At 40.9% G+C, this 24,351-nt stretch overlaps 1 protein-coding gene across 8 annotated transcripts in view; it reads left to right on the forward strand.

Moving 5' to 3' along the window:
- COP1 (COP1 E3 ubiquitin ligase) overlaps positions 1 to 24,351 on the forward strand; it is a 131,371-nt gene that overhangs the window by 37,748 nt on the left and 69,272 nt on the right. For 6 of the 8 annotated variants that reach the window (XM_075038605.1, XM_075038601.1, XM_075038602.1 and 3 more), the window contains 3 exons: positions 2,269 to 2,404; positions 18,329 to 18,472; positions 22,445 to 22,516. In XM_075038605.1, the coding sequence (XP_074894706.1) occupies positions 2,269 to 2,404; positions 18,329 to 18,472; positions 22,445 to 22,516 (352 nt within the window). The remainder of the gene's footprint in view (positions 1 to 2,268; positions 2,405 to 18,328; positions 18,473 to 22,444; positions 22,517 to 24,351) is intronic. The other 2 variants (XM_075038603.1, XM_075038604.1) reach the window with 1 other exon arrangement.

The raw sequence follows: 24,351 nt of genomic DNA on the forward strand, positions 1-24,351 counted from the left end.
GTGCTTCAGTAGCTGGAGGATCGCAGGAGCTGGTTGTGTGTGACTAGCCAGGTTCCTGTGAAGTGCTAGCAAGTGCTTTGCAGAATACAGTACTTCACAGATCACACTGAGATGTTTTCACGCAGTGCTATCTTGGTGATGCATAACTGTGTTTATGTTAAAATAATACTTATTAACCAAGGATAACAAATGGGGGTCTTCCCAGCATTCCCTTGTAGAAGACATCTTTCTTCATAATTGGAACTATAAATATGAATGTGGTGAAACTGTTTTTTGTATTCTTATGCCTCAGCTGCACCAAGAGTGGAGGATTTGCAAGTGCAGGTTTTTCCTAAACAAGGGATAACCTGTGATATTTGATTAACTTTTCTTCTCTTAGTCATACCTGCTTTTTGACACATTTTAAATAGGATTTAATGTGGATTTAAAGCTTTTTGCATGAAGTGCCTATGACTGTTCTAGTAGGGAGTGGAGATATAATGTAACTGTAATTATGAAATGGCCTTGCACTTTGGGGAAAATGTCTTGAGAAATAACATTTGGTTTTTCAAGCACAGATACAGAATAAATTGTAGGAGGACTGTGTGCTTGATCTCTAAATGAGGGAAATCGAAGAGTAGCAGATATTTGTTCTTATAGTAGTGTCGAAGGAGGAAACAGTCTTTGAAAACTACTGACTGATGTTTATGTGCTTCTTCTCAAGCTGTTTTCTGTGCTGGTCAGGTGCTGATGATTTTAATTTGGAGCACCACTTTGTTCATTTTGCCCCTTTTGATCTATCTGACATGGGTAATATATATGCTAGTACCCTTAAACATGCTAATTACTAGCCTTCACTGTTCCTTTATACGATCAAACATTAAATAGCATATAAGGGACACTTCAAAATGCCTTACAAGTGTAGAGAAAGATGATAATTTCTGATGGCAAGGAGTTACCAGCGTGCAGAAAGTGATTATTCTCTCTGATTTCCTACAAGAAATCACAGCTGTATTTTGCTTTTGTAGACCAACCTCTTCCTTTTTTCATGCCAGTATTTCCAAAGCTTTCTATTAAGTGGAGGAGCTTTGTCATTTCCTTATGCTGATGATAAAATAACAGATAAGGATAACTTAACTAATGGGTGGAATTTGATCTCAGCCATGTGAGTGAGTGGTGTGTATGGTTTCTGTGTTGCTGCAGTGGATGCTGTGGTTTAACAGGAGACAAGGTGTGCAGTAACTGTAAATTGAGGTGCTGTATGTTAGCGCTGTAAGAGCAGCGATAGCTGTAGTTCCCTTATATTGCACTGGTGCAAGAAGACAAAGCGAAGGTGGGAGCATTAGAGGAGGAGAGGGAGAATTGCTGCAAATTCTGGGGGTTATTACAAAGCCTGAAGGCTCTACCTGGTGTTTGACTGCAGATGCATGATCTTATTAGGAACCCTGACTTGCCCATGTGGCATTGCTCTAAGTTAGGAATTTTTCCTTATTTAGGAAATAATAAATTTTGAAACAGTTTAAATAAAATTCTGTTCATACCAAGAAAAGCTGGGACTTTTGAGGAATCAGGGAATGACTTTCAACTATCTACACTGTAATTTATTTTTAACTTTTGTAGTAAACTGTTCCATTTCCCACAGAATATTTATCATCATTATTCAAGCTGGCTCAATTTCACCTTGTCTGCTGAAGGTCATAATTTTCACAAAACTTATAGTACAGGGAGTCTTCTGGTTTCATGCTTGTCTTCCTTCTCCAGGCCTGAAACAACTCTCCCTTAGCTCTGTTGCTTTTGGAGTAACAAGACAAATGTTTTTTACTGAAAGTATTTTGAAGGTAATTGACACCAAATGTAGGCATATTGTGACAGAAGCATAGGGAAAGGAATATATTTTCACTTTCATAGAAAACTAGATGTATTCTTCACGGTGCATTTTGATATGCTTAAAGGTTTTCTGTTAATAATCTATATGGCCCATGGGCTCTGGTTTTGAATAAAATAAATGAGCTTGCCAGGAAAGCTGTATTTGCGATCTCTAGGCAGATTCTCAGCACGGTAGGTTCACCCAGCATTGCAGTGGAAAGACTTAATTTGTGCTCTGAAAAATCATAATGCCTTCAGGGAATGCTAGAGGTGAGAGAGAACCTGTTCTTGACCATGAATCCTCCCCAAATAACAAGTAGACGTAGTGTCACATGAAGACATACATCTTTATTTTTTTTTTTCCTGTTGAGTTTATCTTCTTACTCTGTTTCTGTCCTCCCCAATGCTGCTGCCTCTCCCTAGATGACAGCAGAACCACAAGCCAGCTGGATGAGTTTCAGGAGTGTCTGTCCAAGTTCACGCGCTACAATTCTGTCCGACCCCTGGCAACACTGTCTTACGCTAGTGACCTCTACAATGGCTCCAGCATAGTATCCAGGTAAGACATACTGCAGCTCTGACAGTGCACCTCATGCTGATACAGGCTGCTGAGGCTGAGTTAATAACCTGTATCAAACAAGTTACGGTCTGTACATATATAACGCTTTACAGTCGCTTCCCAAAAATAGTTTTGTGTGATTATCATTGATCTGCGAAGGCACTCAAATGCCACCGTAGCACCTTTTATTCCTGTTGGTGTTGGTCAAACTGGATTGCAGAACCTTTGAGGAGCCAGTGAATATTTGCAAGTGTTGTGATAAAGCACAAAGCCTGTTGTAGGCTCAGTCTTTTTCATGTTAGTATAGTTGTATTGTAAGTGATGCAGTTCTAGCGTTTTAAGAAACATCCATCTTGCTTGGTGTTGGTAGTTTTAAGAATCTGTGATGGTTTTAAATATTGTTGGTAGATCCAGTCGTAATGGCAAATATTAAAAAGCTGAGTAGTTTTTAACTGCGATGGTTTGAACTCTTGAGCGTTGGAAGCTCTGTTTACAGTGCTAAACACTAGTGAGGGGGTGCTTGTGGTAAAGCCAACTCGACAGCTCCGTTCTTGCCAGCAAGAGCTCTCTATCCCCTGCCATGTGCGGTGGTCATGTCCTGTGCACTGCTGCTGAAGCTCATCTGAGCCTCTCATGGACCACTTTGGACACTTAATTGGTGAAATGCTGTTGACGGTCTTCCAACAGAATTAGTTTCTTCTAGTTTAGCTCCATGAACCAGCTCCCTTGGGGATTAGGCTTAAGAGAGCGCATGGGGTAGGGAGAGGCTGGGACCTGCCACCAGCACTAACCTTAAACTGGTTTCAGTAGCTGTGGAAGCATACCTTGGGGGATTTAATTAGTCTAGTAGCTTGTTTCGAGCTGGTTGTAGTGGAAAAAATGATGCAACATGTTAACTGGAAAATCTTTTCTGCATGGCATATGCAGGACCTGTTAGCTTCTTACAGGCATGTTTCACAAATTTAAATGCATTTGTTCACAGCAACCTTTTGAGAGAGAGAAGTAGTATCATCTCTATTTTATACATGGGGAGCAGGAGATCCAAAGTGGCCATACTTGACATCTTGAAAAAAACATTACAATGACATGATGCGTTGAACTTGGGTTTTCCGAGTCTTGATCTGATGCCTTACAAAGGGGCCATTCGGACAGTGACAGAATATCTTCAATGTTTGTTGAAAGACCCCAAGAAATTTGCCCTACTTGAAGAAATTGAGGCATGTGTGGCATAGAATGTGTGGGTTTTTTTAAAGCAGCGTTGATTCCTTAACTACTGCAATATGTCGCAGGAATATATAATGTCCGACTTAGCTACAGAGGTCAGAACACAATAATCACTGATCTGACGTATATTTAACCTGCAGTGATTGGGTTCACACTAGCTGCAATGAAATGCAGATGGGAATCTCACTGCAACATAGACAGACTTCCTCAGCTACCAACTTCAGCACGGATTAGATTTTGTTCCTTTGCCCTTTCTTCTCCTTGACATTCTGCAAGAGCAGCATTTTTGTGGTATTTGGTTAGAAAATGCTGGAAGGGCAGTAAATCTTGCTCCCATTTTGAAGGCGTTATAATTCTTGGGTGAAATACACGTTTGAAAAGTACGTGTGTTACTGTTAGAATGAAAATACTGTGGGACCTCCCTCCAAGCCAGTGCTAGAATTGGTAGTTAAATGCATTAACCGAAAAATAACTTGGCTTCCAACTCAGTGGTCTCCCCTGCTCATGGTTTTTATTTATCAAAGCATTTAAGAAATTTTTAGGGGTTTTAGTATGTGGGCTGAGTAAGACTGTTTACATCTGAGCGTGTCCTTAAGTGCTTTGGTAAAGCAGGGCTGCCGAATGTGCTGCTGCTGTAACTCTTGTTAGCTTCTGGCTAACCAAACAATTCCTTTAAAGTTTGAATCTGTTAATCAAGAGTTTACATGTAGTATGTGTTGGCCAACACACTTCTGTGTTCATTATGGTTCTTCTTCCAAGTGAATAGACTCAAGTTCAGAGAGAGTCTGTGAAGCTAAATGAGGTGTGTGTGTGTTGGTGATGGCAGCTTAAGATAATAAAAGAACAGCTTTTAGGTACCCACGGATGGGCCAAATTATTTATTGGGGCACTTTAAAAGCTTATTTTCATTTTTTAAATCTGTGAAAAGTTTTATTGTTTATTTGGTCCACTGCACTGATTTCTAAACGTGTTTCTGGGCATGCAGTAGGAAACACTGAAATGACAAAAAGTATGTCTTGCTGCTTATCTGTTGTTGAGACAAATGCATTTAAATACAAAGCAAATACAAGGTTAATAAGTAAGGAATCCTCATAATTTTTTTAGAAAGTATTTTAAAGTGGTATTTTAAGTATGCGGAAGAATAAAAGTAGAATTGAGTGAAAGTTAAACTTCCTTGTACTTAATTTAGCTTGTGGGTTTTTTTAAATAAACTGCTGTTACAAATGGACAGAATACAGGAGTGTTTGCACTGTTTTAACCCTACATGAAGTTCACAGACTGGACTCTAAAAGATCTTCTGTCTTAAAGAGGTTTTTAAGATGTATTAGCTTTGTTTGCAAAGGAAGAAGATGGAAATATGTTCCTTATCTGCAAAACCTTGATGTTTATTTAGAAGGGAAATAAAACTGTGTTTATGGTAACAGGGTGAAAAGTGTAATTAAAGACTGTATATAAACAGGCTGGGGAAAAAAAACACCCCTGAAACTGAGCAGCAAGAGTATTCTCCTGAGTGCCTTGCCACAAGCACATTTATGAATGTCTGGACTCCTTGAGGACTAATAAAAGACCATAAACTATACTATGTACGTTGTGATACTATAAAAACTCTGATGAAATATTTAGGAAAGCTACAGTTGCCTTCTGGGCTGAAGGGGCAAGCCAACGCTCTGCTCTCCGCTTCCAGATTTCCCCAGCCTGGCACGGAGCGTGCCAGAGGGACCTGTGCTGCGCCTTGCGGGGCTGGCAGCTCTGCGGCGGCCGTGCAGCATCCGCACGGTGGCAGCCGCCGGTTGCAGCGCCGGCAGCACCGGGCTGTGGGCGGCCGGTGGGGGACTGATGCAGGGCTGGTACCGAAGCTGTGCATCTTCCATCACGGGCTTACGGCCTTATTTAGAAAGGTGCACGCAGTGCAATTGTAAGCCTAGTGAGGGAGAGCTTTCTTACCTTGCTTAGTAACATGCTCATAAGCAAAATTTACAACGCCCAGTCCTGTTTTTTTCCCCCCCTTATTTGCTTCAAGAAAAAACAGACTAGCAGAGAAGGATGTTCAGTGAAAACACGATCAAGGCTCTGCAATTGCAGGTCCCTCAGTTTTGCTTTAACATTAGGGGGACTTTCAGCTGGCTTGCAATATGAATGTACATGTACCTCAATATGCTGAATGTTTTTTATACACTCAGTTCTCTTAAGTACCAAGTATTTACATGGTTTTCACAAGTATATTCAGTTTTGTTAGAACTGGGCCACGGAATAAATTTTCCATTTATTATGCCCCCAGACAGAGCAGTCGTCAGAGCTTAACTTTTCTTCTCTCCGCTTGCTGTGGCAGTAAATAGTAAAGGCTTTCTTTTAAAGATGAGTCTGTAAACTGCAGCGTTAGCATTACAATGATTTATGTAGAAAATTGCTTTAGCACTGTCAGAGGCCTTCAGAGAATAACGTGGCAGTCTCTCATATTTTAAAAAAAGAACAGAAAAATCCAAGAAACAGACTACAGCAAGATGTCTGTCTGAAACCTGGTTATCAGAAAGCCAGTTCTCCCTGCCAGGTGATTCCCAGGTCTGGTGGAAACAGGAGTACATCTCTCCCAGACGCCCGGAGGTTTAGGGGCAAATGGTGTGGGTTTTTGTCATCTGATCAGACTTCAAATTCTTCTGGGTTAGCTTACGATTTCTCTGAAAGGTCTTAAAATGACATCTGAAGGGTTTTGGGTAGCCAAGACTATTTATCTAAAGGCATAGTGATTTACAGAGAGGAAAGAAACAACTTGTTTTTTGGCTGCTGAAACCTTATTCAGCTCATCTGCTGAATCTTGAGACAGTGTTCAAAAACTGGATCTTACCTTTGGCGTCCATTATTCCTTTTTTTAATTGCTTGCTTATTATTCCACTGCCTCTAAGTAATGAACAAGATATGAAGAGGTTTCTCTTAGCATTCAAACAGTATAGTTAAGTCACTTTCAAGGTTGTATTTTTGTTTGTGTTGACCCTTTCAATAACATGATCTGAAATCCTTTCTTCAAAGGTGAGCTTGAAAGAAAAACCATCCCTTAGGAGCATGTTTTCCATCTATTCATTGAACCATCCTATTTTTTTCCCTTTTTTTACTTTGGACTACAATTACTTGTCCATACAAATTTTCAGATCCAGACTTTAACAAGAAACCTTTTAGTCCTGTGTCTACCATAAGTCGTCCCTTTTATACTTTTTTTTTTTAAATGCTCTGGCCTGGCTAAGATTAGATGAGCCATTTTATTAAGTTTGTGATTGGCAATGCTTCTATCGTGGTGGTAAAGATAAATGGAAGAAATGTAAGTGGGTTTATCTTTCACAGGATTATGTTTCAGAGTACAGTAGATACTGTTTCTTGAGAAGATGAGAAATGAGGAGGGCTGAATTTTTCTTGTAGTCTGTTAAATCAATCATTTTTTAAATGGGCTCTTATTTACAAGTGGCAGCTCCGAGCTGCGGATGGATCTGTCTTATTTGGACTGTTCCCACAACTGGAAGGAAGAAAGAAATGCTTGGATAAAGAGACTTGAACTGTAGAGTGGCTGAGGAAACTTGAAGAATAATACCCTGAACCTACTTGAAGTCTGTGCTTCTCCTGCGGTTCTCTTACTTTATTTCATCTGAGGTTTTGGCCCACAGACCAGAGGTTGTCTGAGGCTGGAATGGGATTTTGTTTAATTAGAGCTGAGTAAAGTACAGAGCCTTTCCCTTACTTTGTCGTCTTTTTCTCTGGAGTGTAGAACTGGTACATTTCCTAGTACATAACTGTGGTCTGGATCCCTTGAGCAGAAGCTAAATGTGACTCATACCCAGCAGAAGGGTTATACAGATGTCAGTTTAGATCTCTGAATTCAGAGTTCAGAGACACTCTCAACTCTGTAACGTCCCCAGGACAGGCTGCTAGTGCCAAAAGGGACTCTGAAACCAGAAAGGAGCATGTCTGCTTTTATCTCTAGTCTTTACCTGAAAAGTAAACCTTCTGGTGACTGCGGTGACACTGCAGAGAGAGAAGTCTGTTCTTTCGTCAACATAAGCTTTCACTTTTAGGGGTAAAACTTAAATAACTTGAAATTAAGAAGTTAATGAATGGAAGTTGCATGGCTACCAGTGGGACCTCATTTGTTTCCTAGTAATTTCAGACTATTTCATAGTAGGAGGATCTTTTTCCCATTAAGCTCTCTTAGTACTTCAAACCTGTCTCCACCTGCAGATAATTAGATGAGGTTTTTAGTTTGATTTAAACTTTGTGAATCTCTATAAATGGTCTGTTAAAAGTATTGAACAGTCTTTTGATGAATTTAGGAATTGGCTTTTAAACGAAATGTATTAAACAATGATTCCTCTTCATGGTTTTTTCTTTTTTTTTTTTTTTTTATATCTTGAAGAAACTTTGTGCAGTTTACGTAAGCAGTTTCCATTTCTTGGCAAATGTTGTGTTATGTTCACTGGCTGCAGTGTGGGGCAGTCCAGCATTGGAGCAGGTTTCCCAAAGAGGCTGTGCAAGCACTATCCTTGGAGGTATTCAAGAACTGGCTGGGGAAAGCCCTGAGCAACCTGGTCTGACCAAAGAGCTGCCCCTGCTCTGAGCAGGGTATTGGACTAGAGACCTCCAAGTCTTGGGGAAGGTACTCTTGTGATAAAGGTACATGATCAGCTCATTAGAAACTTGAGATTCTGTCCTGACTTTCTGCCAAGCATCTTCCTCTGGCCTTAGGTTTTAAGGAAAAGCAATGTCCTTATGTGGCTTTGCCATGTATAGTGCAAAATGAAATTCACTTCCTATGAACTTTGGGATCCCCCACTTACAAATGAGGTTTAATTTAAACAGGATTTTATGTATTAGAATAAGACTGGGCTTTTTTGAAGAGATGCTTCATAAAAGTGCAGGAACTTAAAATGGATGCTGTAGTGTCAGGAGTGTCTTCTGAGAAATTAATATTTAGGTTGAGAGGATGGTACCATGTGGTAGTTGCATTACAACATTGCATCTGCCCCTTCTTTGACTGATCAGGATAAAAATCTTTTCTGTGACGCTGCAGCTAGCTGCCCTTCTGTTCCTTCTGATGTTTGTGTCATAATGGCTATCATCAGGCAGTAGTGCTGTGTCTTGGCCTTGGGAGTTGGACCTGCAAGCCATGAAGGCTGTGGTATTGCAGCATCTTAGATGCAGAATGTCCATGCTGATAGCGTTGGTAAAAGGCAGACAGATTTCCCTTGATTTCCCCTCCAACTTTATAGCTTGTTTTCAATGTTGAATGTTGATACAGTGAATTTTTGCATCTGCTTGGAGAAACAAGCCTGTTATTAATAGAATATTTCTGTAGCTTATTACAGTGTTCTTTTAATTCTCTAGCCATATTTGTTTGAAATGCCTGAATTTGCTAGCAGGTCATTATCTGAAAAGCATTAGCATGCCTTCAGATTTTTTGTTTGTTCCTTCCTTGCTAACTAGGGGAGTTAGTCTGTTAAGTGGTAGGTAGTTGAAAAAATATATTGAGGTAGTCTGTTAAGGTATGCAAAGATGTATGGTGTGGGCTTAAACAGTTCTGAGAAAAAAAAACCTTACAAGCAGCTCAGCCTGGAGAAGAGGCTTGAGCTAATGATTATTCATATTGTCTGTATCAATAAATACAGACTCTAAGACAGAGGTGTTTGCGATTTATATGCTGCATAGGTGTTCTGCAGAATAAGTTATGAAGTGACACTTATGTTCTTACAGAATTACATAGAAGTCTGCGTATACATGTGTGCAAATGAAGGTGGAAGATCAAGTTTTTCTATATGATCCTGAGTGAAATTAAGGGTATTCATAAGTACCTTTGATTCTAAAGAGTAATTTAAGGATAGCATAGAAAATACTGACCAAAAAAAGATTCAAAGCACCATCAAAACAATCTCCTGAAACAGATTTAGCAGTTGGATGAAAAAATGCTTCAAATGTAATTTTAACCTCATTCCATCATCACCAGGCAGCAGGACCATCGGAGTTAATTGCCCCAGCTTATTCTTTGGCTTGAGATGTCTCATCTGCAGTGTATGGACCCAATATTTATGAAGGCTGGTGTCCTGACTCATGGTGCCTGTTGGATTGAGCTGAGGTGTCTAAAGAGGTTATTCTCTCCAGCTGTCCCTCCTTATGCTGTGTTGCAGGGTGTCTGGCAGAAGAGCTGGTGACAGTGTTGGGCGAACTTGGAGGCTTTGGTTAATAATATGGCAGGCTGTGTACTGGGGCACCGGTCTGGGTGGCGATTTGTTCTGAGAAACGGGACCTCTGGTAGTGGGGTCAGCTGGACACAGAAATGTCTTCCACTGCTGCAGCTAAATCATGGAGGAATCATGAATTGAAGCCTATGGACAGACTGTGTTGTTTACAGTCTCAGTACTGATGGAGGTTTGCTGCGCTGAGCTCTTTCAGATGTATTTCTTTGCGTGTGTCTTCGCCTTCCTTTCTGGAAATATTTCCTAAGCTTGAATGCAGAAAGAAGGCAGCTGTGTATGTTTGGAGAATTAAAACCTCTTCCACCTTAGTATTTTGTAACTAAGGCTGTGCTCGTGCTACTGTCAGAGCTGTTCGTACCCTACTGTGTATGAGCCCAGCTGGGAGAAATGGCAGATCCTGGTTTTCAAATATAAATAGGTTACCCAAAATATTACAGCAGGCAGACTGATAATTTGGCTTGAATTTTAAATAGTGTTGTAAGAAACATTCTGCATTTAACTGTTGGCACTTTTAGTTAACATTTCTCTACTCTAGCTTATTTAAAATGGTGTTTGTGGAAAAACTGAATCTAATCCTCATTAACTTGCATGGTAGTTTTTTTGCAATGGCTTTGGCTCATTGTACTTCTGTGTATCTGGCATATAAACCCTGGGATTGTCGTCATCTTCTCTTCAGCATGCAGAAGAGCATCGCCTAGCAGTAAAGTGGCTTTTCATCAATACGCTTTATGTTCAGTTGCTTGCAAAATTCAGTAGTTGCCTATAGGTTTTCTCATCATTAGTGCTAATTAAGACAGGTTCCCCTGAATACATGTGTGAAAAAAAATTTACGCAGTAGAACAGGATGTCTCTAGCTATAGGGTCTTATAGACAAGGCTGGAAGTCTGCTATGGCTTCCTGGGAGATTCTGGGTTGTATTTAGAGGAGATTAGGTTCAAGGTTGCTTCCCCCCCAAAGCAGAGGGGATCATCGTTCTGAAAGTTGAGCTATTGCAGGAAGCATAATTAATCTCTCATAGCATAGTATATTCTCTCATTGGGTTTAAAAAAAAGAATGATTCTGTCTTATCTAGCGATGACAAAGCATGAAAGTAGCTCTGCTGGTTTTGATTTCAGAGCTGTGAGATGGAAATAAGCCCACCAAACCTCCTCAATTCAGATTTAATAGTCTCCTTTAAACAAGCTCTTTATGGAATGAGGGTATCACTAAGTGGTCTCTGTTAGAACTGATGGCATTTCATTACACTTAAAAGGATTTTTGTGAGCATGAAGTGGGCCTGGAACTAGGTCTAATGACATTACTTTGTCAACGTGGTACCTTTTTATGCCTTTCTTCAAATGGGGCAAAATAAAACTCCAGGCTACTGTGGCTGCAAGAAAGATGCTGAAAGTGTGACTGCAGCATGACTGGTGCAATAATGTCTTCCCAAGGGAGCCTGGAGCTGAGGACTGTCCTTCTCTGTGCAGGCTTCGATTAAATGTTACAATGCCCTTCCCTGTCTGTTGCCCAGCTGAGGGGGGGAGGGGATAATCATCACACAGAGCTGACTTTCCAGTATCGTCTTTTTATGCTTCAAATAGAGGTTTGCTTAGGGGGAGCGTATTCCCATCAGACGTTTGAAGCCTGGAGGAGGTATGATGGCAGGGAGGGTACCCTTTGAATGGAAGGTCCATTCAACAGCAGCTGGTGCTGCTGAACCTGGAGCTGCAATATCCCAAACAACTCCAAGGAATGGGATCAAACTGAAATAGTTTGGGGTCCTCTGTCCCATGGTTTTCATTAGACTTCCATTAGACTTAAATCTGATCCATTGAGAGGCCATATTATAGTAGCCAAGACAACTTTACCTTGATTAGAGGACAAATCGGCAATTTTCTGGTAATCTGGGGGGTCACATCTAACCCAAATTAATGTGATTCTTGGGGATGAAGGTGTTTGCTCTCTGATAGGATGATTTAAGTGGAGTCTGATTTATACAATTAATTTATCCATGTAGCAGTCTAGAGAATCAAAGGGGTTTTCTTTAAGTGGTTCTTCCTGAGTAGAGATTGCAATAACCTGTCTGGGATTGTGGTATGTTTGCTGAGTTTATATTTTGGAAAACATTTAGCAGCACAGGGGTTTGAATCACGGAATATAGTCAACCAGCAGTGGTCTATCCTTGTCCCTGTGGCACAGGTTAAGGACTTCAGAATAGCAGCGGTGACTGCTATTTAGGTGCTGCTTTGGAGTAAGAAGTAACTAATTAAACTGTTGCTTTATTAAAAACAAACAAACAAAAACCCCCAACACTTTTAATTTCAACCACTCACAGCTTTAGCAAAACAGTCTTTTGATACCAAAACTTCATATACTTAATCTCAGTAGCCTATGTTTTTATATGTGACAAAAAACAGACTTTGAGCTGATGGAGCACAAAATCTGAGCACTCTAACAGCAGCTTCCTATGCCTGAATATAGCTTTGTTTTTAAAAACTACAAATTAGTATGCTAGTGCATGCTTAGTGACACTAATTACTTTGCCTTAAAATATCAGTCTGCTGTAAAAACAGTCTCTAAGGTATGTGATATTAATACCAATTTCTGTATTGGTCCCAGTTGCTGAACAGTCTGCAGTGGTGGCCATGGTGCTGGATTATAACCTAAATTTCTAATCTTTGACTTCTATACCTCAAAATGGGCATTGAAGATAGGCAACCAGGCTATAAGGTGGTGGGACCTGCCATTGTTAGAAGTGACATGATATCCCTTGGAGGCCAAGGAGTGGAAGCACAAAGTGAGAAAGACTTCAAGGAAATGTAAGTGAAGAGCAAAAGCTGCCGTTAGCTCTCCTTCCTTCCACCAATTAAGTCCCCTGAAACTGAAAACAATATATCCAAGTTGCAAATAAATATGGGGCCACAGCAAGATAGCAGTTGAGGTTAGAGGTACAGAAATAGGAACAGAACTATATTAGTTAGAAGTAGAGCTGAAAGGCTTTGGTATATTCAGGGAGGAAAATATATATATATATATATATATATACACACATATATATATAGTCCCATGAGGGACTGAGTCATCTACTTTGTGGAAATGGCAACTCCTACGGTCACAGCTGAGGCATTTATGATTATAGTAGCAATTGTAGAGTGTGTATATGGAAAGGAGAGAGGAGCAGTTGACTGCAGACCTTTAATTGTAACTAGTGATGCAGTTAAAGGCAAATGCAGTTAGATGCAACCGCTCCCCCCAATTTGAAGGAGTAGATATAGCACATAGCCATTTCTCACAGAAGCTTGCTGGGCTAGGTGCCCCTCCAGTCTGACCCCTGGGGCGTTTCAAACTGCAATTTCAAGTACAGTGTGAGTTGCCCCAGGCGTTGGTTGGGAGGGCATCTAGCCCCATGCTGTCCCTGCAGAAGACCACAGAGCATGCCAACCTGGTTACTACCTGCAGAGTTGTCTCCTTGCAGCCTCCCAGCATCCACAGTTATTACACCGGGGATACAAAAGGGTGTATCCATGTTTATTTCTCTTAATATCTGGTACAGACCAGTTGTTCATGGATTACTGTTGTCAGACTCATTCTGCCAACGTCATGCCCTGCAGGAGTAAGTACCTGGAGTGGTGGGGGGTGGGAGGGGCTTTTAAAGTGTAACTGGGAGGGGGGAAACCCTCATCTGTCCCAAATCAATCTGCTGATGAGTGCCTCCTAGTTCTAGTGTGGAGTGACTTGTTGAACATCAGTCTCGTTGTCATCTTGTTCATAACTCTTTTGGTAAGGCAGTTGCTCCATTCTTTTAATCAATTTAGTTGTCCATCTGTATGTGTTCTCTAACTCCAATGTGTCCTCCTGGGATGCGGAGAACAACTGCACGCACCATCAGGATGCGAATGTAGCAAGGCTTTATACAATGGCAGAACTGGTAAATACTTATTCTTTACTCTTTTCCCCACTGGTCTACCCTCAACACCAAGCCACACTTCCAGACATATTTCAGAAGCAATTTATTTAATAATTCCATTTGTTAGCTATGAGTGCTCCCCAAGGTCATAGGTTTTAGTATTAAAATAAAATGATTTATAATCTCACAGATTGAGAAAAAAGATAAGCAGCAGAGAAACCAAAACCCTTGAGAATGTGTTTATTTTCTAGCAGCTCTTAGTGGTATTTCCATAGGACACTAGTCATTAACTTCTTAGGAAAAAGAAAACAGTGACTTGGGAATGGGAGATGTCTCTCTGTCGTGGTTTAATCCCAGCCAGCAACTAAGCACCACGCAGCCTCTCGCTCACTCCCCCCCCCACCCAGTGGGATGGGGGAGAAAATTGGGGAAAAAGAAGCAAAACCTGTGGGTTGAGTTAAGAATGGTTTAATAGAACAGAAAAGAAGAAACTAATAATGATAACACTAATAAAATGACAACAGTAATAATAAAAAGATTGGAATGTACAAATGATGCACAGGGCAATTGCTCACCACCTGCCGACCGACACCCAGCTAGTCCCTGAGCAGCCATTCCCCCCCTCCCCCCCACTCCCCAGTTCCTATACTAGACAGGACGTCCCATGGTATGGAATACCTGTTGGCCAGTTTGGGTCAGGTGCCCTGGCTGTGTCCTGTGCCAACTTCTTGTGCCCCTCCAGCTTTCTTGCTGGCGGGGCATGAGAAGCTGAAAAATCCTTGACTATAGTCTAAACACTACTGAGCAACAACTGAAAGCATCAGTGTTATCAACATTCTTCGCATACTGAACTCAAAACATAGCACTGTACCAGCTACTAGGAAGACAGTTAACTCTATCCCAGCTGAAACAAGGACACTCTTTTCTGTTTTCCCTGGAACAAAACAATCAGTTCCTTTCAATTTGATTTTTATAAGTAAATTCTGTTGCACATTTGTAAGTCTTTTTCAAATATCCAGGAGTTCTTGTGTCCCCAGAAGATTCCTTATAAAAATTTAGGTAGTCTTTGTTGGTCAGAAATATGGAGTTAAAAGTAGGTTGGGAAAAAAAAAAAAGGAGCAATTGCTAATTGTTTCTAATGTGCACACCTTTGAGGAGCAAGGACCACTGCTAGCCCAAAAGGGAACTTCACTGGATGTTCAAATGATCTAAAATATGCCTTACCTCCAGTGCTTCCTTGGAGAGAAAAAAGAGAAAAAAAAAAAAGTCTGAACTGGTCTGTCTCTAGAGGAGGTTGCTTCATGCTAGGACTGAGGTAGGCTTGTAGCACACACAGACAGTTGGTGCTCCATCTGCCCTCTGAGATGGTGAAAACATTCATTGTCAGTCCCAAGTTAAGTCTACTTAAAATAGTGCTACCAAAACACACTGCTCTTATTTTAGCAGGACACTAATAGCCATTGCATGCATGTTTTATGTATTGCTTTGGGTTGCTTGTGGCTCTATGCCTCTCACCATGTGAAGTGGATGCTGTTGTCTAGCTGGTTTATCTCTTGACTCAATGGCCTTTTTGACAAAAAGGATAAAGTATTTCCTATTACTCTTACTGCATGTTATCATTATGCTAATCACTAATTCACTTTGACTGTAGAAACGTGTCACCTGGAAACCAGAATGTTGTTGTTCTTCAGAGCTGCCCCTGTTGTGTCTTTTGACAAAATAAAACTAAGTCCTTTTGTGAATTTTCATATAGATAAGCTTGTATATAAGCAAGCGCTTACATTGACACAAAGAGTTCAAGCAGTAAGTGACAGGAATACCATCGAGCTAGTTAAATGCAAATAAGCCTTGCTTAATACTAAACGTATTTAGAAGACTTTGTAGGAAAAAGCATGAAAATAACTGTTGCTATGCAAGTGGGCTGTTTGTCCTAATCCTGATTAGCCCAGGGGGAAGAAGAGCTTTGCAAATATTAGGAATAGTTCTATATGGTAAATAATCCACTTGATTAACTACTTAGATTTTTTCATATTTTTCTTTGTAAATCGCTTGCTAAAAGCCGACTGGCAGAAAGTGAGAACACTTGTTGTACCAGGACTGTGCATAGATGATGGAGGCCAAGGTGCAAGTGTGCGTTAGGCTTGCTGTGTTGGGTTTGCCTGCCTGCCTCACAGCCAGCAAACATCTATACAGGTGGTGGTTTATTTCTGCATCCTTTTCCTCTCTGCAGTGTCTTTGATGCTGTTTGAAGGTCACAGGTCTGACGATCAATTTCATTGGTTGATGCTTTTTATTAATTTTTTTAATGATGCATTAACTTTTATAGACATATTGAAATACTCATTTGTTATGTCTACAGCATGTCTCTATGCTAAAAAAAAATTAATGCTATAGAAGCAAACCCACCCCAGGTGAGAGAGCTTCTATTCTGTTCTAATAACTTGGCTTTTTACCAGACATTGTAATACATTTTTTTTTTTCTTCAGCAGAAGGCTAAGGGTATAAATTGAACCCAAGTAGATGAATCGCTGCCATCAGTTTAGTTGCGCTTTACCTGAATCCACAGGGCAGCGAGCAGGAGCTGAGGCAGTAGTTCAATTAAGATTGTGGTACAAATAAATCTATTGTATTGTTATAGAGGCTTTCAATTATAAAACTCTTCCATAGAATAGGGAGAGCTGACAAGACAAGACAGGCCTGAACGGTGCTTTAGTCCTGTTTGTATAAAAAGTGATTAGACTAGGGTAGATCTGGGGCGGGGGGAGAGCTGTCTGCCTGCTTAGATGACTTCTTTCCCTTTCCTGTTTTATTTAAATAGATGCATGCTTGCTTGCTTTATTCCTCAGCCATAAGCATGTTCCTTTTCTTTGCCTTTTGGAGGCTCACAATTTTGTGGGCTTGACCCAACTAGTTTGTTTCTCCTCTAGCAAGCAAGCAGTCGTGAGTGGGACCATCTCCTGCCGCTGTTTTGGAGAAGTTTAGGTGCCTGAGTTAAAAGGCCAAGTTGCAAGCTGCTTCATTGAATGATTTTATACCGTCGGACTGCATATCAACAATCCTTTCTCTCCATAGTTTAAAAATAACTTGATGTTATCTCCTTTACAAGGACTTGAAAACTGTTGGCATTTAAATTTATCTTCCCTTGAAAGCATTGCAGTGCTTCTGACTTCTCAGCTATGTTGAGGGGTAGAAAACTCTAGCTGTTATAGCTATGAGGGCAGCCTAATGAGCCCTCTCTCTTCTCGTAATTGGTTTAATGCTTTCTAATTGTAGAAAGGTACCTTAAATACCCCTGCTCTCAGGACTTTCCAAGCTGTATGAATGTGAAATCAGTATAAATTCAGTTTTCTCTGCTGCTGTTCAGAACTTGCTGCCTGGTTCACAAATGCTCTGGCTTCTTGGAAGAACAAAATGTGACAGGGACAACAGAGACTGAAATGAATTAAGGAGTGAAAGAACCCTGAAAGACACTTCTCAAAGTAGTAGATTAATTGCTCAGTCAAGAGACTTGAGGAGAGCTGGTTACTGATCATTTGACTGAGGGCAAATGCTACCTCCAAACCCTTTCTGGGAGGAGCAGCAAACTGATTTCTCGCTGAGGCCGATGCTTCTGAAAGGAGGTGGGTGTATGTGCACATCCACCCTGCCTTGTCTGCAACCCCTGTTCACTGCAGGCAGGGCAGGGGCTCCTAGGAAGCAGGTGGACTTCCCTGACTGCTAGATGTCTAATAGATTTCTCTTGAGCCCTTCCAAGCTGTAAAGGTGGCAATGACATTAGCTGTTTATAATCTGCTGCCTGCCTTTCTCTCAGATGTATTTCATGTACAACCTCAGGCTTTTCTCATTTGCAGCTTAACTTTGTTATAAGGTGACTGCTTTTACTTCCAACTTCATTGATATCTATTACAAACTTGCCCTGCAGTTCAAGAAAAAAGGTGCCTCGGTTTCCATGAGCAACCCTAAGTGGAAGTCATAGCATGCATGGCTTTTACAGTACTGATGATAATATGTTTCAACCTTCTGTTGTTACTCGGGGAATTTAGAAGGTTTTTTTCCACAAGTACTGGTTTGCTGTGCATTAACACTTAAAGTTCACCAAGCTGCTGTATATAGGAGCTAAGGGATGCAGCGGTGCAACTGAGAGAAATCAATGGGCAGTCATCCCATAGCACGTTGATCATAGAGCATGCAGCTGAATGTTAAGCACGTTTCCAGGGCAAGCTGTCAGCTTTGACGTTTGGTTACCATGTAATGTAGCTGGTGCAGCTGAACTGGAAAACCTCTAGAGCATCTGAACAAAGATCCTGTCTGCAGGAGGGAGATTGTGCTACCACAAAAAGTCTGTTTCAGTAAATGGAGAAGTGGGTGTGTATGGAGGGGATTAGAAAATGGTGTCTGACAGCAAGAACTCCACGCTGTTGGCATGTGCCAGACCTGACCGAGGCGTTGTGAACTGGGTATTTGCTAACTGCAGATTGTGATTCTTAGCTCTGCCAATACCAAGATGTTTAGGTGGTAAAATGCCCTGCTGGCAAGTGTATGTGTTGTGTTACACAGTTCTCAACCTATGCTTTTGTTCCTCAGTATTGAGTTCGACCGAGACTGTGACTACTTTGCCATCGCTGGGGTGACAAAGAAGATTAAAGTCTATGAGTATGGTACGGTCATTCAGGACGCGGTGGATATTCACTACCCTGAGAATGAAATGACCTGTAATTCCAAAATCAGGTAGGTGTTGACTTTGTATTTGAACTCAGAGGGCCTTTTTAATTTGCTTGTTCACGTGCAGTAGCTGTTTTGCTTTCTTTATCCATTGTGGGAATGGGAAGGGAAAGGAGGAAAGCAGGAGCCAATGGAAAGCTTGCTTTGAACTTTGGGTGGGATCAGGTGGCACAAGCACTGTTACTTGTGTATGCCAGGCTCATCCCAACGTGATAGCAGGCCCATGTACCTGGAGGAGAAAGAGACATAGGGTAGTGAACTGTTTTTATGTTCCTTGCAAATGCCATTGGATACCTAATCAGTTAAAAGAAGAGTAAAAGCGGAGTAGTAGATACGCTCCAGGTAAAGTCCTAGGTTGTCTCAAGGTAACTTTTGTGCCCAGTTCTTCTTAATGGCCACAGATTCCTCCATGCTCTCTTCTCTTCATCAACCAGATCCTTTCCATTCTGCTGAGAGGCTGCTAGTCCTCAGGAAATGTGCCTTATTTGCACCTTCTGCCTATGAATTTGTCTGCCTGAAGTACTGTTCTGCTGGGCCTCATAATACAAGCTCTTGGGAAGAGACCTTGCTTGATTTTTTTGCTTCTGTGCTGCTATCGTTACTGTCAACCTATTTATTTTTTTATCTTTTTAGATGACTTAAACCAAAGAAATATAGACCACCATGTCAGAACTTCAATTGAAAGAATCCAGCTAACATAACTTAAAAATCCTAATTCAAAAAATCTGTTAAAGCTCAAAAGTAAATAATACAGGCAATCAAACCAATTCAGTATTATAATACAAGTCTCCAGCATCTCTGCTGAACTCATTTGGGTTTTTTTGGTTCTCTACATTTTAAAAACAATAAAGCACCCACAAAAGTGTAAGTAATAAATTTATGTAACAGTCCGGCTTCTACGAAAACAAAATGTTGTGCAACAAGATTAATAATGTTTGCAAGCCTGCTTTATAGTGTAAAAGTCACACTTAGCTTTTTAGTTGATGCGTTCCTTAAGATAGATCAGTCACTCCTGTATCAGTCATGCTGATTATTCATGGGAATTGTGTAACACTGTTTTGTGAAGGAAAAGGTGTAAATGCAACTGGCCCTAGGACTGGCTTTCAAGATGGGTAAAAACAGTCTGAGAGGGATTTGTATTGATAAGCCATACTGATTATGGAGCTTGTGTTTTGCTGGATTTGTAAAATGTTCAGCATTTTTGGCTGAGTCATAGCAGAGTTCATGCTATTCAGCTTCATTATTCTGGAGAGAAGAGCAGAATAATAGGAGAACCATCTAGCAGTCGATTAATACCTTTTGCATTAATTAGAAGGGGAGAAGCAATGTGTGTTTGGTATTTCTCAATCTGTCTGAGAAGAATTCCAGACTTGCTGCTTCAAATTTGACAGGGATCTACGCCGATGATCCTGCCAGTCATTAGGTAGTTGGTTGGTTGTTCTCCCTTCTGCAGCAGCTGCTGGTGAGAAGAGCCACGTTAGCACCTTCACTGATGTTACTCTTGTCAGGTTTGTGTTCCAGACAAGACACTGCTTGCATTTAAGATTTCTTCTCTTCCTCAAATTTCATGCATATATAAATTATATATATATGATGACGCTAAATGCATTGTCCTCTGATGCTCTGTGCCTCAGTGGAGGTGGACAGGGTCCTCTTCTTTCATTTCTTTGCCCTAGTTTCTCTCATTCCTCCAAAGAAATGCATTTTTTTTCCCATTGGCACCTCCGCATTATATCAACCTTCCTTCAGCATGTGGGTGCTCTTGGTTTTGACAAATAAAGTTAGGCTGTTAGTTGAGTGCATCCTTACTATATCCATTAGCTGTGCTGCCAGTCACTGGTGCTGGGGCTTGCTGGTGCAGTGTCGAGCAGCATAATAACTTGGTATTCTGAAGTGGCGTAGCTTGAGGGAGAAGTTATATATGAAGGCTGTAATTTCATTACAGAATATTGCAGTATGCTGAAAATGTGTGTGTATTATAATAAAAAAAATCTAAACAAGTGGAGCCTGCTCTTTGTAAAAAGCCTTGGCTTAAAGCTGTTGATCATAATTTGGGTGGAGGTGCAGCTTCTTCCAGAGGCTTACTCTACCTGCTAGTGCCCTTTCTGATATTGAAGACAGATGTATTTCTGCTGTGGCGCATGGGCGGTACCTCTCTTCGCAGCAGAGATGCAGCAGTCTGTGTGCAGATGGGATTTGGTGACATGTCTCTTCTGTTGAAGCTGGTGTGTGACACCGGCACAGCTTGTAACGTCCTTTCCATCCTCACGCGGCACCAGAGCTGTCTGTCTGCAGGCACTTTGGCTTTCCAAAGACACATCATGGGATGCTCACCCTAAATTGATCCTGGTTAACCTTGTTCAGAGTGATGATGCTGGAACATAAATCATTAGCGGTTACATTGGTGACTCAGCTTTTGGAGGAGCAGCAGCTCTGATGGGCTTTTATAAAAGCAGACAGGTGACAACATTTGCGAAGACTCATGTCTGGCCAAGAGCAAGTCTGCTGGCCTGGAGCAGCTGTGGTAAGGGAAGCCCTGCTCTGCTGTGTGCCAGCTGGGCGCCTGCTGAAAGGTTGAGCTTCATGCCAGCAGTAATTGATTGTAGGCTTTTCTGGAGCAGAGCCCTGGTACCAGCTGTAGCTGAGTGTTTCTTCCTCTTTTCCAACCCCCTTTTTTTACACCCACCTGCTTCTTAAATACATTCTTTTTTCATCATCTGCTGAGCTTTCTCATCCCTGTTTTTAAGAATGGAGAGGAAGTCAGTGTGTTGGGCTTCTGGTAAATGTGCATCACGTCCCCCGGGAATAACAGTGGCATAAGCTTCCAGGAAAAACACAAGATGACACATAAATCCTCATAAAAATCCCATTTACAGATTCATAGCTTCAGTACAGAAACAAATCCTGGCATTGTGTAGTAGCTATAAACAGCACCCTGTGAGCTAATTATGACTTGCTGTGTCCCTAGCTATGGCAGACAATAATCTGTAGTTCCCCCGCGCAGAAGGAGATTGGAAAGGACGAGAAGAGGATGAACAGCTAGCAGCAAGCCACAGCTCTTCTCTGATTTATTCAAGAGGCAGATTTGTTGTTTTGACATAAGTTGCAGGGGGAGAAAAATAAGGAGATCTAGCATTCAGGTAAAAAATTGGCTTTAGGCCTCGCTAATCTACAATAGGTGATGTGCAAGTGTGGTTAGGTAAATACGCTTTTGAAATCCATGTTTAGTATTCTGTGTGCTTACCACTTTGTTTGCAGCATCCGTACTTCAGTGATAGATGTTACCACAAACCTCTAAAATCAGCTGCATCTGTTTAGTCAACTGCAGTAAAAGCAAAGCATTGTAGGCTTTTTTAGGAAGCTGCTACTATTTTATTGTTTTCATTTTTCAATGTCAATAAATCAAATGCATGATTGCTCTATCCTAATAGCAGTTCATGGGCATATTGCTGTCGGTTTTTAAAACATCAGTCAGTTCTCACTATTAAGTTTAAATTAAGCAAAAACTTGCCGTACGGTGTTTTTCATCATAGAGTCTTTGCTATTTGGAGAGGTATGAGCTCTCTTTATGCTGAAAAACCTCATGAGCAGTTGTGTTGGATGCCCATATTTCCAATGCAGAAAATGTTTGACACTAAACAGGTTATAAGGAAATACACCTTCAACTTTCATGAATTTCAGTTCTCAGAGTAACTGCTTCACTTTGCAACAAGATGAAGTTTTTCTTTAAAAGTATTTGTCTCTTAACTCTACTAGAGTTTTTCTTTGGATTGATCAGAGAAAAGGTTGTTTGGTTTGTTGTTTTGGTTTTTTTTTGGGGGGGGTGGCTTTTTGGTTGTGTTTTGGGTTTGGGTTTTTTTTTTTTAAAACATTGATAATGGTAATGTAATTCTGTATGTCTCTGAAGTATTTGGTTAGCGTTGTTATTCACGTGGATGTTCCTTGCAGTAATAGATCACTCCCTTTAAAACATTTCAGTCCTAAAACTACTGGGCATCGGTTGACTCATGGTAATAGACTGGATCTGGAGCACTTGGCACTCGGAAGCAGGTCAGACCACAGCAGTTTGTATCTTATTAAAAGCTTTAACTCTGTTTAACACTCACTGCCAGAGGCGCGGTTGACACCGGGTAACTTGATCCTGGATTTGAGATATTTCAGCCATAAAAATACTGGCTTGTGAAAGAAACATCAGCATGACTGACAACGCTAACCAAGCTGGCCCACTTGTGTCTCAGAATAGAATGAAGGATGCACATAAATCTTCACAGGGTCGAAATTTCTGTGTGTCCGGATTGGATGCCAAGGTTAGAGTGTTTTGGAGGTCGGTGATTAGCTTTCAACTAGAGTTTGTCTAGGCTAATCCTCTAGGAAGAAAAGCTATCACAACTTATGTCAAGACAAACCTCTGGGGTGTAACTATTGCCCTGTTTCTAGATTAAGGATCAAAGCAAAAACTGAAAAAATACAGCTATTAGTATTTAAAATAAAAGATGGTCTTGCACAACTCCTTTTAATCCAGCGCTGAATTATATATTATCTCAGCCTTAGGCAGCTATTTTTTGTATCCTATCTCATAGCCTCCACATTTCAATTTCTGCCTGGATGTAGCTGCAGGTCATCTAAAGGTTTTCTATGAAAGGTTATTTTTATGAACTTCTGGGGTTTTGATGCTTAACCTGTTTGAAATAAGGCTGTTTGAAGACTGTGTAAGTTGTATTTTTGGTCCATCTCACCTTTGCCCTTTCCTTTCCCCTTCTCCAACTTGCTTCTCCATGCATTTTTAAGGCTGTTATTCCATTTATTACCCATGATAACATCTCAAGGGAACCTGAAAAAGTAGGTGTCTTTGAAGATTCAACAAAATTTGCTTGTGTTGGACATGGAAGAAAGATCAGTGCTTCCCTTGAGGGGGGACATGACAGTAGCTTCTCAACCCTTTGTAGGTCCCAGGGGACCCACATGGAAGAGCAACATGTGCTCATAATGTCCCAGCTCCAGGACAGTCTTCTTTCAGGCCTGTATCATCACAGATGCCAGAGAACACAACCAAAGGACAGTCAGCCCTTGGTAAAAATCATCCTTCACCTGGAGAGGGAGCTCCCTTCCACCTGATCCAACCCTGAATTGTGCTCTACAAAGGTTACTTTTGAGAATTTAAGTTATAAAGCAGCTCAGGTATTGCAATGTCAAAGAGAAAGCTCTAGGTTCAGACTTTGTAAAGAGAGTTGGGTGGTGATGAGGGAAGAATTAAGGCAGAGAGCTGGAATAGGGTTGGTTTTGTCTTATTATGATCCTTTAATCATATTCCTTAAAAATGAAAGATTTATGGTGTGTGTGACTTAAAATGTGTTAATTGAACCACTTAGTGGCTGCAAATCCCTAAACATTTTTCACCTGTCAGTTCCTGTTTTCCTCTTCAAGTCTATCTACAAATGCTTTCCAAGTGAGTGTTAACCCCTCGTTAACGCCATCAGACTTCAGTGGGACAGAATGCTTAGCTTGATCTTTGCTGTGCCAGACTTAATGGACATGCTTTTGGGCACAGAAACCCTTCATTTTTCTCCTTCTATATTGATTGATCTGATAAAATATTACCTCTCTCTGCAAACCTGACACTTCTTACATCCTTAGATCTATCACGTCTCAAACAGAACTGTTGAACTTGGTCCTTTATATTTTTCTACCTACTCAGTAATTCCTGATTGTCATCATCTTGGGTGATTCCTTTTTTGACAAGATATAGTTACATGATTATCTTCTTCATAGTTCAGCTTGTAATACCCAGCTCTCTTTTGCCAGTCAGATGTGGATCTCATGTTTCCCTAGCGTGGAGCATCCATCTTCTCACCAGCCAAGGTGGCACCAGCGTGTCTGCCTTTCTC

The sequence above is a fragment of the Buteo buteo genome, chromosome 10 (assembly GCF_964188355.1).
Source record: "Buteo buteo chromosome 10, bButBut1.hap1.1, whole genome shotgun sequence".
NCBI lineage: Eukaryota > Metazoa > Chordata > Aves > Accipitriformes > Accipitridae > Buteo > Buteo buteo.